This window comes from Scatophagus argus, chromosome 4 (assembly GCF_020382885.2).
Source record: "Scatophagus argus isolate fScaArg1 chromosome 4, fScaArg1.pri, whole genome shotgun sequence".
Lineage (NCBI taxonomy): Eukaryota > Metazoa > Chordata > Actinopteri > Scatophagidae > Scatophagus > Scatophagus argus.
In genome coordinates this window covers 17,713,457-17,728,980 of record NC_058496.1, presented here as the reverse complement: position 1 = coordinate 17,728,980, position 15,524 = coordinate 17,713,457, and the positions used below count along the sequence as shown (strand labels likewise).

The window sequence follows — 15,524 nt, the reverse complement described above, 5'->3', positions numbered from 1 at the left end:
CAAAGCATACCACCACCTACAGAGTGCATATGAATTCAAAATAATATAAACACATCGCATATAATGCCTTATGAATAGGTTATGATCATATTTGGACCTTCTACTTCCACCAGAAAAAAAAACAAAAGCAAAAAAAGTGTGATTCAGACTACAGTATCTATCACAAGTGTGTTTTACTTTCATTAGCATCCAACTATCCTGTGTTTTCACTCTTGGTCTCCTGTCTCTCACTATGTGTCTACAAAGGGTCTTCAGCACTGTGCTACATCACACACTGTTACTACCATTGGCACTGTGAGTCAGTTTGCCAAACACAGAGAGTCCCTGGTGTTGGTACAGGGGGAGGTGTGGATGCTGCTGAGAGAGAGCCAGGGTCCTCTGCTGATCACAAGGCATTTACACAGCAAATACACAAACTGGCTCTAATCATAATCATATCAATATGCCTGTTGCTAAGGCTATGCCACTCTACACTACATCTGAGACTACAGTGATCAAAGAAAACAGACGAGGGGCTTACAGAAGTACAAACAGCTATTTTTCTCCATTTTTTTCAGCAAAAGATCTTGTTTTACCCAAAAATTTAAGTCCTTGCTGTGGACACTTTTCTGAGGCTTGGCCTGAACAACGTTCTAACAGCTTACCAATATTTATTCAACCAGAAATACAACAGTGTAGACTGTAGCCATGCACTGTGGGTGCAGCTAGTGTAGAAATTGAAAGAAGACAACAATGTAGATACTGACATATACTGATATACAGTATATACACACACATATATACATAATGTTATGACTTGCTAAGTCATAGCAGGCCATAAAACCATTAACCAAACTGAAGAAATCAATCAAAAAATATCCATTAGCACGCTGCAAAATTATCTCTTCCTCTGCATAAAGTCTCAAGATGTTCTAATGCTGATGAGTGGCCATATAGAAGTGATTTTAGTAAGAGTTTCTAGGTGTTGATGTATAAATTGTATAGGTTAGATAGACAGATAGATAGATAGATAGATAGATAGATAGATAGATAGATCATTGATCCTGAGGGAAATTCAAGAAGGTTGGATTTATGTGAAACTTCTTATGAAAAAAATGTTGATATGAATGCTTTATAACAAACCTTTTAAACATCGAACCTCAAGAATATTTTATTCTACATGTAAATTTGCAAGAAATGCTCAATGCTTAAAACAAAGCCACCATATTTTTGCTATGAGAAGGATACATTTCGATGATATCTGAGAAATATAACTATTCAACCGAGCAGCACTATCCGAAGGGGTGTGTGTGGTAGTGTGGAGCGAAGGCTGTACTGTAGGAACGAGCCACTGCAGAGATCCAACAGCAGCTGCTTTGATCCAGCCAGCTATAAAGAGGAGTGCTGAAGTGAATCTATTCCCTCTGCGTTCAACTCAATACACTATTGATCTGGGTGGGAGTACGGGGAGGCAGACATATGCTCTTATTAGCAACTCCCTACATCTTATTGGAACATGGTATGGGTTGGGGCTGGCCTAGGGGACCTAAATCCAGGCTCTTCCGTTGATGCAGCCCTCCACATGATCTGATTAGCAGCTCATGAAAGATGTCCTGAGAGCAAAAACATGCGTGATGTGTTCCGGGATTAGTTGATGGCATGTTCAAAATGGTAATGGTGTCTTAGAATGAGAATGAGCCCGTAAACTGCCTCACACATAACTACTGTACATTACTGAGGTTTTGCTATCAATGCGTACAGCAGTGTTAACATTCCAATTTTATTTTTCTAGAATAGCCTCCTTCAGACCACAATCTTGTTGATGGGTTTTGCAACTTAAATGTTAATTCTGGTTTATTACAGTTACAATTAGTCTTGTTTGGTTTGTTTTAGACAATGTGCTGCCCAAGTTAATTGATGAAATTTGGAAGCACTCTGATGTTATTACTAATCAGACAATCAGACAGGTTGTAAACGATCCAACCCCTTAATCATATTATCTAAAGTTTATTTGGTTAAACTAAAATGATTACATCTGAAATGTCTTTTTAAAGATTTTTTTTTGTTTTTTGGGGGGAGGGGGCAGTGTAGGTGTCTTAGCAAGGTTAAGGCAGCAACTGATCATTTCAATTATTGCTGGTTTCAATTATCAGCTGAAGTTCATTGGTGAGTTAGCAGACACACAAAATTAAGCGCTGAGCTGTTGACTGGCTTTGTGGTTTTTGTGCAGCAGTGTCAGTGCCATTTACTCTTGGCAAAAGACGGCTTTGTTAAAGAAACAACACTATATAATTATGTTTGAAAAATGAGTGGGCTGTGCTTTGCTGCTCAGAAAAGACGAGCAGAGTGGTATGTTTGTTGTTGTTTTAACATAAACACTTGGAATCTTAATATAGTTCAACGATGACAGTGAGCCAGCCTTTGCCTCTCCTCCTGCTACCTCCCACTCCATCTTCTCCATCCAATCACTGCATGAGTTTGGTCCTTAATTGCACAGATTCCCAGAAATAAACCACCCTTTTCTTAATTTTATGTTAGTAGGCACCAACCACCACCACCGCCAGACCAACTCCATCCATCACCGGAAGACAGTTACAATGTCACCTAAGGCAGGCTCACCTGCAGACTCTGTCTGCACCAGCCCCGGTAGGTGGTGTGAGTCTGCTCTAACACTTTCTTAATAAATGATGTTCATATTTGTGTGTGGGAGCCTCTTCTAGTTGAATCTAGCTAACCTCAGGTAGCTGGTTAGTTTAAATAGCAAACAGCTGTTGAACTGAGTTGTCTGACACCGAAACAGAGACATGTCAGATCAGCAGCTTCTCATTATTGCATAAGTGGCCAATTATCCAGCTGTAATCAGCAAATAATACCGCTTCACATCTTGTTTAACATAAGACCACAAACACAGCCCTGCTGTTTTAGAGCAAATAGCCACAATTTCAATTTCAATTACCTGGTGTTTGGTTCAAACCTTGTCCCTGTTTCTTGCTCAGTCTGACCTCTTTTAATCAAGATTGCCATGTTTTTTTTTAGATCTCAGCGATTAACTTAGTAAGTACAATGTTATTTTTACTGATGGGAATGATTAGCAAGCTAAGACCCGAGCTGTGATGAAACAAAAGAAAATCCCCTACTAAAATGAAAAAGCTCCTGTTTGCCACAATGCAGATTGACAGCAGATGCTATGAAAAACATTTGTAGTAAATATTGATCCACAGTCGTATCAGAAGAAGCTTATCATAGAAAAGGCAGAGAAACTAGTTTGTCCAGCCACAGTCACCTCAGTACACCAACAATAACAATGAGCATGACTCGCACTGTTTCTCCCTGGAAACTCTGGCTCATCTCCTGTCTCTAAGCCATGACTGTCACTCTCTCCTCTTCCTTGTATAAATAACAGATGAATGCCCAGCGGAGTACGCTTCACTTTCAAGGGATTTATGAAGAGGTATTCTGGGAAACCCATGGAAATACTGAGGTAGAAGCAAGGCAGAGTGAAATAAATTGAGTACACTGAACAAAATGAGATATGAACTATATCATGCATTCACTTGCTTAAAAAAAGAAAAGAAAAAAAACATCAGTGGGCTACTTGCACTCTTTAGACTGTAATGCAAAGTGATCTGACCAAGTAGCATCAAGATACAACACAACTGATGGGACTACCTGCTGTTCATTTCTTATAAGGACTAAAATAAAGAAATAAATGATATCATATCAGTAGCTCCAGATCAAACTTCAACTCATCAACATTTTCATATCAAAGGTCCAACATTTGCGTAATTACACTTACACTGTCACTGCAGCAGGTTTTTGCTCACCAAGAAAACCAGAACCTGTCTTTTTTGCATTTCTGTTCATATATGGATTAAAAGCGATAACATATGAATTACTGCATTTAGGCCTATTTTGGAACACTAGACAGAGCTGTCACTGTCTTGTTTATTGTCCATAAAGTCCATTACAGATATAAGCTCCTAATGCTCAGTGCAAAAAAAATAAGACTATTTCTTTATGGATTGAAAGATAAACCACAGAAGATCACCACAGATGAAATGAGAGCAAAGCTGATTTTCTGTTTTTATGTGTGCATGGAGCACCATCAAGACAAAAACAGGACAAACAAATCTGCCCTTTGGAACTAGTTCTGTGAAATATTTTGATGAAGACATATGAACGCACTCTATATGTTGCACAGCTGCGATGCAATGATAGCTAAATATCCCGTCAAACTCAATCAATGTCAATACTGATCTTCTCCTCTCACTTTCAGAAAGAAAGTGAATGTGAGGACGCACTAACCCAGTGTCAAATGTACAATCTCATCTGACCAACTATTTTGGTTATACTTTGTTTCCTTATAGTAGCAGCATTACAATTAAGTTTCTTTCCTCAACAATAAATGTAAAAAAACATGCTATAATCAAAACCGTGACCTGTGAGAGTTTACGTACTTGTGGAAGGCATTTTGCGCCGGTGCTTAAGTAGGAAGCAAGTATTAACAGTAGCGCTTTTATGTGATGTATGAGTTGGTGGATTCTCAGATTTGATTGGATATTGAATGTATGATGAAATGACAGGTAGTCAAGATAAATATAGTGCTGCACAAGCGATTTGTTTATTTTGAATGTACAGTATCCACACTGACATACTGAAGAGTGAAATGAGGCATTGTTAGTATGAGCAAGGTAAGAAGATAATGTATATTTGATATTAACCTCGTCTTTCTTGAGTTCCTGATTGGCCAGTTTGAACAGGCTCTCATGTTATGGATGTCAGTATGACGGGAGCGAATGGACTGATTTTGGTTTTTGTAAAGAGGATACCCAGCTGCCTTGTTTGCATTTTTGGATAATTTCTTTGTTTGGACTATTATTACATGGAGTGCCTTTTGTTTGCATCTGTATCCCTTTTTTATTAAGTCTATTTTATCAAAGTTTCTTCGTTCACCTATTCCTCGTATCGGAGTCTGCATATTTGGTCCTTGATTTTGTAACTCTTAACAGGAATCATTAATCACTTAGTTATTTTATACAGTTCAACCCTAATCATGTTGTTGCATTGTTTGCAAGATCGACCTTATCATTTTATTTAACACAAAAGAAAACCGTCAACGCTTAAGGACTCGTATAACAAATGAAGTCCTGTTCAAATGAGCAGGATGCATTCAGTGAATTGTTTCTTCATAGCAATTCTATATACACATTTCCTACAGGAAATGGACATCATCCTGTATAAGTGATTTATTGACGTGTGTGCATGCAACAGGCAGCACGGTGGTGCAATGATTAGCGCTGTCGTCTCACAGGAAGAGGGTTCCAGGTTCGAACCGAGTTTGCTTCCTCCCACAATACCAAAAACATGCACATTAGGTTAATTGGCTACTCTACATTGCCCCTTGGTGTGAGTGTGTGTATGGTTGTCTGTCTTTGTGTGTCAACCCTGCGATTAACTGGGACCAGCCCAGGGTGAAGCCCACCTCTCACCCGTAGTCAGCTGGGATAGGCTCCAGCCCCCTCTCCCACACGACCCTGACGGATAAGCAGTATAGAAAATTGATGGATGTACATACATGTTTAAGTGAGCCCTGCTGCATGTGAATGTGCATTCAGAAGCTTGCACCACCCTGACCACATGGCACTGATAAGATGTTCAGACCACTGTTGTAATGGTTCCACCACACAGCCCTTTGATTATAAGTATCATGTCAGCCTGCAAAGCTCCAATTCAATCTGGGCTACTTGGGTCACTCCCATCCACACACACTGGAAGAGGCTTAGCCTGTACACAGGCCCTGACAACCTGTCAGTAACACTCACCTCTACAATCAGCATGCTCAGCTCAAATTACAGCTGCAATAATTAGTCAATCAATCGATTTTTCGATTGTTAGAAAATCACCTGACAACTTTTTTGATAATCAATCAATCATTTCAGTCATTTTTCAAACAAAAATGTCCAACATTTGCTGGTTCCAGCTTCTTAAATGTAAGGATTTGCTGCTTTTCTTTGTTATTTCTGATGGTAAATGAATAGTTTTGGGGTCTTGGAGTGCTGTTTGTCCGTAGATATTTTGGGTTGTCATAGATGGGCTGCCATAGATGGCAAAAAGATCAGCAAAAACAAGGCTGTATGCCGAATCGGCAGTCTGATCTGCTAGCTGCAATCCATTCAAGGGAGCAGAGACACCAGAAATGAGTGTCCAAGTACAATATCATCTGACCGCTTACACTTCACCACACTCAGCCTCATGTGCCCTCGAAAGAAGCTCATAATAAGACCATTACCGATAAGACAGCGAGATTTATGTGGAAGATCTATTGATATCCTTTTCAGGATATGACAGAACTAGAGCCATGATATAATAATAGAAAATCCACATCCCAAGACAATCTCAAAAGACAGTGCAGTTGTATGACACCACATGAGAAATATATCTACTGCACTCATGAGGTTAGACGCTCTCTCTGACTACTAACCAATGAATGTTGCTGGAAGGGGGAAACATTACATTAATTCTCAAGAATTACCTACTATTCCAAATTTTAGCCTGCCATTAAGTTATACTTAGTTTACCTCTTAAATATCATATAATGAAATAATAAAATGAAAAATAAAATGAATGTCTTCAATCTCCAAATAAAATCACATAAGACTCTTCTCTTCAAGCAGACCACTAACCTGCCTGTTTCTATAGCTGATGGCAGTGTAGCTGAATGGAACTACACACAAACATATGACTTTTGATCTCTGGGCATGGTCCTACAAGATAGGCTGCACAAGCCACTTTGAGAGGTGGGTGTCCTTGTGCTTTAAGGTTGGTATTTCACCACGTGTCCATTATTGGTGTTGCCAAATGCGTACATTTGTAGTAATACAATTGTAAAGTGCAAGCTGATTTTAAAAATCTGTGTTAAAAAAGAACTACTTGCATTCCTCTTGTGATGGATTACATCATCTACATGTTTACTTTCACTCTAGTAAAATGAATGGAAATCTGTTCCTACAAGAATGGAAGAAAAAAATGTTCAAAGATCTAAAGCACCTTTGTTTGCTTTGGAACATACCTGGTACTAATGGTTTGTAGTAAAGGGTATAAAACTGCTACAGTCCTGGAATAAACTCTCATGGATGCATATGCACACACACACACACAAACACAAACAGATCTCTGCGTCATTCCAGCAAAACCAGACTCATTTTGCTGGATGGCGTTTATTATATTTTACAGTGACTGCTTCCCTTTCTTTTCAGCTAACAGGAAAAAAGGCTCAGTGACTCTCTGTGACTTCCAGTGGGAGGAGCGGGGGCGTTGATGAGAGGTTTGGGAATTGGCAGAGGCTCTGTTTATTGCAATGAGGTTCCTGACACAAGCCCCAGTAGATGGGCAAAATAAATCTCTGTATCATTATGTAAGAGAAGCCTGGCCATCCCTTGGTGGAACCACCAAGTGTCCAGGGACTTTCTGCAGCGTAACAGCATCCTCCATCACTACCCCGTCCTTCCCCAACAACCCCAAACAGTCCAGTCTCCTCCACTCTCCACTCCCCTGCACCAACAGCACTATTCCCATACTAGCTTTATACTCCCTTGGTATTTATCCAATACCAACGGATCCCCTGTTTACTCCACAGACAATCTGAGATGACAGAATGAAAAAAAGAGCTTATAACTGGTTTATTTCTTAAGCCTCCTGGGGATTTCTACTGCATGAACCAACAACTAAATGGCAATATTGTGTAGGATGTGTACCATAGAGACAGTACAAGCACCTGCTCAAAGGATCAATGGAATATTAAGTCATGCCAGCTTTACATAGTGCTGAAACTAGTTAAACAACAGAGTATTAACAAAAAAATCCTCTGGTAAGAGCTTAAAGATATACCCAGTAAAACAGGACTGGAGAATGATATTCCTTTAATATGACCTTTTATTACTTTGTATCAGGTAGAAACGTTTGTGTTCTTGTGATCACCTAATTCAGCATTCTTCTCATATATTCCCTCTTCTAAACCCCCAGTGTGAGAGTATGTCTCAGTAGAGCATGTAGCATAACATACACATAGCATATTTGCAGCTTCAGACATCATCGGTCATGCAGTAGTCCTCACACATTGGTCCTGACACAAGCTCCAGCGCACCATATTGAAACAGTCCATTTCACACAAGCTCTGACCACCGCTACTGAAAACTCAAAATGATTGTAACCGAAAATGCAAAACTTGCAGTTCCTGGGAAATTTGTATTGGTTTCAGTATTTCTAAATGTGACAAAAAAATGTGGTGTTGCAGTAATTTCCCCCTGCTTTTCTGCATGTCTAATGTGGACAATACCACCTTATCAAGACTCTGTTTATTCAGACAGGAAGAAAACACCCCACCATCTGGAATGGTTTGGCTCTACTGATCATTAGAAATACAACACGCACATGCACACACACACACACACACACACACACACACAAACAGCAGAGCTCTCCCCTCCCCTCATTAATGTGATATTTTTCTGCTGCCCATCAGCTCTGTCAGTTAGCAGCTGTATAACCCATTAGGCCAGTGCTACTCACCCAGTTAGGACCACCACAAAGTCCATTACATTCCAGCCATTACGCAGGTAGGAGCCTTTGTGAAAGGCAAAGCCCAGGGCGATGATCTTGATGCCAGCCTCAAAACAAAATATTCCAATAAAGTAGGGCTCTGTGTCGTCCTGTTGTGAAAAAGCAGAGTAGAGTTAGGAGGATTCATGAAATTACAGACTTCTATCTGTCCACGTCAATAAAATCAGATATTGGCCAGTCAAAGTCATTGTCATTGACCTCCATTAAAATACAGGGCCCATGTGATTTTCCTCAACAGCTTCAGAGTATCAATCTGTAGCTCTGTAAGATTCAGTGGCCTATTGTCCCCGGTGCAATATCAGCTTCTGTGAAGAGCTCTTGGGGTCATGTCAAGTTTTTTCCGGGAATCAAGGAGTTTTAAAAGTCCCTTGGAACCTGAAGGTGTCCTACAGTTTTAAAAAATTACACTTGATTTATATTTAATTGTGTGATAGATCCCGATTTTTGATTTTTAGATTTCAATTTGACTTATATAAAATAATTTAATAAACAGATGAGGGATACAACATTTTACACCTGAATTAAGTCCTGGGAGAGTAGAGAAGGTTGGCCAGTTAGATACAGGTAACTTTGTAACATCATCTCTGAACTCTATACAAGTACCGGTACTCAGGAGCACCTGATACAAATGGCAGAACCCTGTTTGCTTTTGTAACACAGTGCTGTTTTAATGTCGTTGACTGAGAGTATCACATTGGCACTAGTACTTAAAAAGATTTAAATGTTATACCAGCCCTTGTGTTAACACTTTTGAGTTTGAATATATACTTTTAGTTAGAGCCTTAGAATGAAACATCCTACAACCAGAAAACAGTAAGGAGTGCAAGACTAGAGCCAATCAGGTGATTCATTGATCAGTCAACGGAGAAATAATGAATCAGCTATTTTGAAAATTGACAAATAATTTCAAATGACACAAATGAAAAGCAGCAAATCTAAGTTTAAGAAGCTAGGACCAGTAAATGTTTGACAATACTGGGGCTAGATAATAGCTGGATAAAGACAGAAAAGCTCTACAGAAGATGCAACCTGATAACACATCTGATCACTTCATATTATCATGAACTCTGTGGTCTGTCTGTCAGACAGGGTTTCAGCCCGTCTCAGGGAGTGGATCAATGAAAGCGGGCAGCTGGGAGGCTCCATGCCTCGGGGAATGACATTTCATTCTTAAAACAGCCCTCCCCCTGCCACCACCAGCTCTTTGATTGGACAGAAGGGTTCACAGCATCCGCTTCTTTAATGGAAAGATTTAACAAGAGAGTTGGTGTGGGGGCAGGTTGCAGCAGGGGTAACCTGAGGTAATGATACACTGGGAGGGATCAAAGGCAGCTCTGCAGGGTTCTGCTTAACCTACAGCACAGTGGATGAGGGACCCTATCTGACACTGAGGTTAAAAAAATGGATTTTTATGAATTTTGATTCCGAAATTTTCACAACCACGAATGTGGGCTAGAAAAAGAAGAAAGACTGGATTAAGCAGAGAGTAAGTTTTACATGATTGCAGCAGTCAGAGTTCAAAGCTGACAATAACAAGACCACCATGTTTCTTTGAACTGCTATACAAACTGGAATCAATTTCATAATTATTTCACTTCCAGACAAGACACTCAAACCACATCTCACTCAAACCAGACAGCATCACAGTGGTTGCAATGTATTATCATTTCCATTGTATGAAACATGAAGTACAGTAGGAAACTGAAAGCAGTCATAGGGCTACTTACCAAACGCTCTGACATTGGTGTTTTGTCTAAGGCTGGTAGGTGTTGCTCCAAGGCCAGCACAATGCAGTTTGCTATAATGGTGGCAAGGATCATGTACTCAAATGGAGTGAGACGGTTAAGGAATTCTTGTGGAAAGCAATATGCAAACACAAACCACCACAAAATTAAGCCAATACCAAAAAAAGAGCAAAGAAAGCAGAGATGAAAAACCGAAAAATCTATCCTAGACTCATAGACGCTATATTTTGGGTACTTCATGCATCAGTGGTGAATGTTTGCCTTGGTTTCAGGTTTTCATAATCAAAAGAAAAGTTTGACTGACATCCAATGGCACAATATTGTACAACTTCCTGTTAGTAAACAGTAAAGTTTTGATGTATTGTAAAAACTAACTCCTAAAATGGTATTTAAGATTAGCAGAGAGTATGTAATAGTAACAGTAATGTAATTGTAACACAGCATTAATTACATCAGATTCAGTAATTATGGATGAGTGATACGGATCTAAAATGATAAAATCAAGACATTTCAAGGAATTTCTGCGATAGTGGTTTTTTTGATGACATAACAAAATACACAGTACAATGAGCCAAAGATTCAGTGATTCTATGCCAGTATAGAGGGTCTGCTTGGTTTACAACTCACAACAGCTGTCAAGCTACTGAAATAAGTTTGCTGTATTGCCCCTTCTGTTGTTGCATTCTTCCTGCACTTCTTACTTACTACCATGGTTTGTTGTACATCTGATCCCGTGTAACCAAACCACTTCTACGCTACTTATGTCACTCCCTTTTTTGGAACTAATTCCTCCTGATAGCAGATAGCTATGCTACTTCCACTTTCAGCCATGTTTGTTGTCACTGTGTGTAACTGTAGTATGACATCACTCTGTCAACAAGTCAGAATAACACCATGATATGATTTATTCTTATTTTATTTTATTAAGACTTATACCAGTATTGATTATTAAATAATATGATATTGCACACCCTATAAGTAATTTATTTTACAGTCAAAACTACAGTCAAAAACTAAAAGATATTATGACTTGCTGTACCTGGTACGGCTCAAAAATTCCAGAGACAGCGGATCCTACATTTGCTATCATTGCACTGAGTGGCATTTCTCATTACAAGATGCACCCATATCAGATCAAGTCACACCTAAGTACTGCCTACTTCTATCCAGCCCTTGTTTACAAAGCAGATTTCCTGTTACTTTCTTACGTTTTGTTGTTATGTTTACTTTCTTCATGTTTTTTATTTTTTCAGACTTTGGCAATCACTCTCCAAAGACAAAGAAGACATCATAATGTTTTCACAGGCTGATTACTGCTCCTCCACGAAACTTGGTGAATAAAATTTTTATTTAATTTTTTTAAAAATTTAAAAATTTTAATTTTAATCCCAGTGTTCACAAACTGGTTAGCTAGTTATATTTATATTCCCATACAGTCCTCAATGATTCATAAAAACAAGTTCAAAAATCTTTTCTTTTCTTGTTGATATAAGTACAATAATCACCCTTCTGTCACAGTCAAAAGCCTGATTTCTGCTGTACTGTGAAAGAGAGCAGTTTCTGCTTATTTCAAGATATTATACACAGATTTGTACAGATTAGTGGCTATCCCCCCTCCTAGCAGTGCACCTCTATTGTGTCATTACCCCAAACACTCCAGCATCCCCTTTGGACTGCTGCAGCTCTGCTAGGAGGAGGACACCATCAAGAGATGGATCTGGCCAAATGTCTCTAGCAACTGGGCCTCCTGCTGTCCAGGGCCACAATACATCGTCTTACAGCACTGCATGATTGCCCTGCTTCAGGATAAAGGGTCCAGTAATGCACTGCAGCATTGACGCGTGATAAATGTTTGATCAGCACCAGGTGCTAACCAACCACTGACTTATGTAAGGAGGGCCATCACACAATTAATACAAATGCACTGCAATACCTATAACACTCATTAACTTATGAGGTGTTGTACCATTGATTTTCCACAGAAAGTATCCAAACTGCAGCAGTGAGAAATTATTCTGTTGCTTAGTCAATACACAAAACTCAACAGGTGGCATCTACGCTCACACGATTCATTCAGTACAAACTAAATCAATTAAAAATGCACCAGCGGCTAAATTCAGACCTGCACCCTGCTGCAGCTTGTTTTTTGGTGTCACACCCATGCAGATTGCCACCGCCTTGATGCTGAGGCCAGCCTGCTGTTTGCTAGGAGTTCAGCCCCCTGGACAGCACCATCTGCAGACAGCCTTCACAACGAGAATTCAGGGACACAGTGGTCTTCCAAGAAAACACAATACAATGGTGCTATCACCTACTCCATAAATGAACTTTAAGCTTGTCCTTGGAGTGCTCGATATCCTAAAGCAATTCATGAATTCAGCATTAGATTAGAAGGCAAACACCTGTTCTGACCGAAGGCTTCACTCTATCTGCCCACAGCAAGGACAAAGATCTTAACCCAGGAAGAATTCTAAGAGTAATTCTTTATCCAAAAGTAAGTGAAGAAAATACCTTGACAAAGACACCATTGGACGACAAGACTTGGAAAAAAACAAATTTCTAAACTTTAGTGAAACACAAGTCAAAACACCAAGCAACATGTCATATACGTGATTTAAACAAGGGTTCTACCTTTTCAGTAATCACTGATCGATTAAAGCTTTCTCTCAGGCGAAATATGAGGAATGACGCCGAATCTCATTAGAAATGCGGCTCTTTAAGGTTCCCTTGCTTGTCATTCGTAGCCAAAATTCATTGAAGGAAATTTATACCACCTCCTTGCAGACCTTGCAGAACAATCATTCTACAGAAAATCGACTGAGGAGCACTCAACTGAGACACAAGCTGCCGCCCTTTTTTCTAAGGCTGTGGAAACAACAGGAGAACCAACTGTGGAAGTTTTAAATGTTTTCGATATAAACGTTTTTTTGTATGTTATTTACATACCGAATTGAATGCTATATTCTTTCTCTTCGTTTAAGGTCGTGTATCATATCTTAGATACATGTACATTCTTTCCTTAAGTAAGGAACCTTAAATGTACACATTTTTAGGCGGAGTTCGGCGTGGTGATCTCGCGTTATGGGATAAAACGCCATGTATAAGGGTAACACTGAACTGTAAGGATATGGCCATTCGGTGATCTTTTTGGCATATTTCCGTATGATATTATCCTCACTGAAGATGAAGAGAGAACGGTTAACGGTGAAGCAGTTCTGTTTGACAGGAATGGGGTTGTAAATGGCCATGGTCCTGGCTCTCTGGGCCATCGTTTGCTTGTACATCCTCTGGCCCCCGGGAGGCCCCGGCGGCCGGCTGGCACCTCTGGCCGGGCCCGCGGGACAGCTGCCTCCATAGCGGCTGGACAGTTCGTCTTCAAAGCGAGCCATACTGGGATAGTACAGATCTTGCTGGAGAAACCAAAACTGACACCAGAAAAGAAATGGAGAAGAAGCATCACAACACACACTGTCGTCCCGTCTCCCAGGTCCTTTAGGTGCGTGTATCGTCCACGAACAGAAGAGTCAAACATTCACAACAAAATAAGGAGAGGGTGGATGTTTTTCACCAACGTTAGTCTGTTCTCTCCTTGCCTCTGCTGCTTCCCATGCTGTCACTCTCCACGACATGAAAATGGTGTTCAAAGTTTAGATTATCAGATTCCATGATGCATCATTTTCCATGGGTGTTCCTCCTTCGACTGACTGCCCCGGTCCTCACTAGAAGCTGAAATATACTGGCGTCAACGCTTCAAGTCCATGCTACAGGACGCGTTTTCTACCAAAACCTCTTTAAATAAATAAATAAATAAATGGCACTTTAGCACAGAAGACCACAGGAGACAAAATATCGCGGACTGTCAGCGTGAGGAGTCAAGACATATTTTCCTTCAAAAAGCGCCAACAAACATAATTTCCGCTCCCATACAGACTAAACACTGAACAATTCTTCGAGCCTGCTCGCCCGAAGTAAGAAAGAAAAGAAAAACTCGCCGCTGTTAGCTTGTTTTTATCGTTAACCGAGCAGAAATCACAGTCGACCAGCTTCTCCATGAACTCTGTTAACAATAATGTTCAGACACCACTTTCTCCACTGCTTCTTATCCAGAGACCCCCCCACGTGACCGAGACGATGCCAGCCAGTGGCTCCACCTGGACCGGCCCTGTTTCCATAGCAACAAGGAGGAGAGCGCCCCACACCGGGATCAAGCTCCGCCGAATAAACACACTTCCGTAATTAATTTCAATATAAGAGCATTTTCGTGATCCAGCTTGATCGGTTTTTATTTTTTAAATAAAAATGCGTTACTCATTCCAAATTTACTGAGACAAAACCTGAAAGGCACTGCGATTGGAATTTAACAATGTGCATAATAATGTGCATCGGGTATGTGTCTAGCGTACACTAAACATGAGATAAAGAACACAACTGCCGGTCAAAAATTTCACAGTAAAACAATCTGTTGCAACAATTGATGGAAACCATTTGAGACAGTCGCCACAAAGAAATATTCAAAAAAAAATTTAAACTATGCATTGCTAAAAACAGACGTTTTAGTTAACATTTTTTATAGATTTCTCTTTTTTTTTTGGAAATTCTAAGACGCCTTCTAAAATATCACAGATTGTCCCTGTGAAGAATCTATATAAAAGTGAAAACTGATTATAGCCTTTTAAAGTGTGCCATCATCATCTATCATTCTTATGTATTTTACAAATGGATGGCTGACTGATGCAACTAAAAATATACAACAATAATAGAGTGAGTTTCTGACTATGTAAAATCACTATAAAGTATGGAGAAATATTTTGGCAGAAAACTTGCCAAGTAGTCTACTGTTCTCACAATGTCCTTCAGGGGATTCCAGCGGTTCTCAGTAAAAGTAAGGAACTGTTTAATTTAGCTAATGCTTGCCTAGAACTTATCTCGGATGCAGGACGTAGAGATTAGCTCCATATTGATATTCTAGACAACAGCATTTTTCAAACTTGTGTAACCAGTCTGTTTTGATTACTTTCCTGTTTTAAGATGACAATGTCCTCAAGCACAAAGCCAGCTCCATGAAGACATGGTTCCCAGTTTGCTGTCGAAGAAACTGACTGGCCTGCCCAGAGCCCTGATGTCAACCTCATATAACACCTTTGAGATGAAAGGGAACACTGACTCTGAGACCATAAAAAA

At 39.8% G+C, this 15,524-nt stretch overlaps 1 protein-coding gene across 6 annotated transcripts in view; it reads right to left on the bottom strand.

Annotated features, from left to right (window-relative positions):
- cacna1ba (calcium channel, voltage-dependent, N type, alpha 1B subunit, a) overlaps positions 1–15,386 on the bottom strand; it is a 120,336-nt gene extending 104,950 nt beyond the window's left edge. For 5 of the 6 annotated variants that reach the window (XM_046385654.1, XM_046385657.1, XM_046385655.1 and 2 more), the window contains exons 1-3: positions 13,473–15,386; positions 10,326–10,431; positions 8,548–8,687 (exon numbers count right to left, since the gene is read on the bottom strand). In XM_046385654.1, coding sequence (XP_046241610.1) covers positions 8,548–8,687; positions 10,326–10,431; positions 13,473–13,732 — 506 coding nt within the window. In that variant the 5' untranslated portion in view covers positions 13,733–15,386. Of the gene's footprint in view, positions 1–8,547; positions 8,688–10,325; positions 10,432–12,465; positions 12,645–13,472 lie in introns of those variants that run through there. The other variant, XM_046385659.1, reaches the window with a different exon arrangement.
- Between the last annotated feature and the right edge of the window lie 138 nt (positions 15,387–15,524).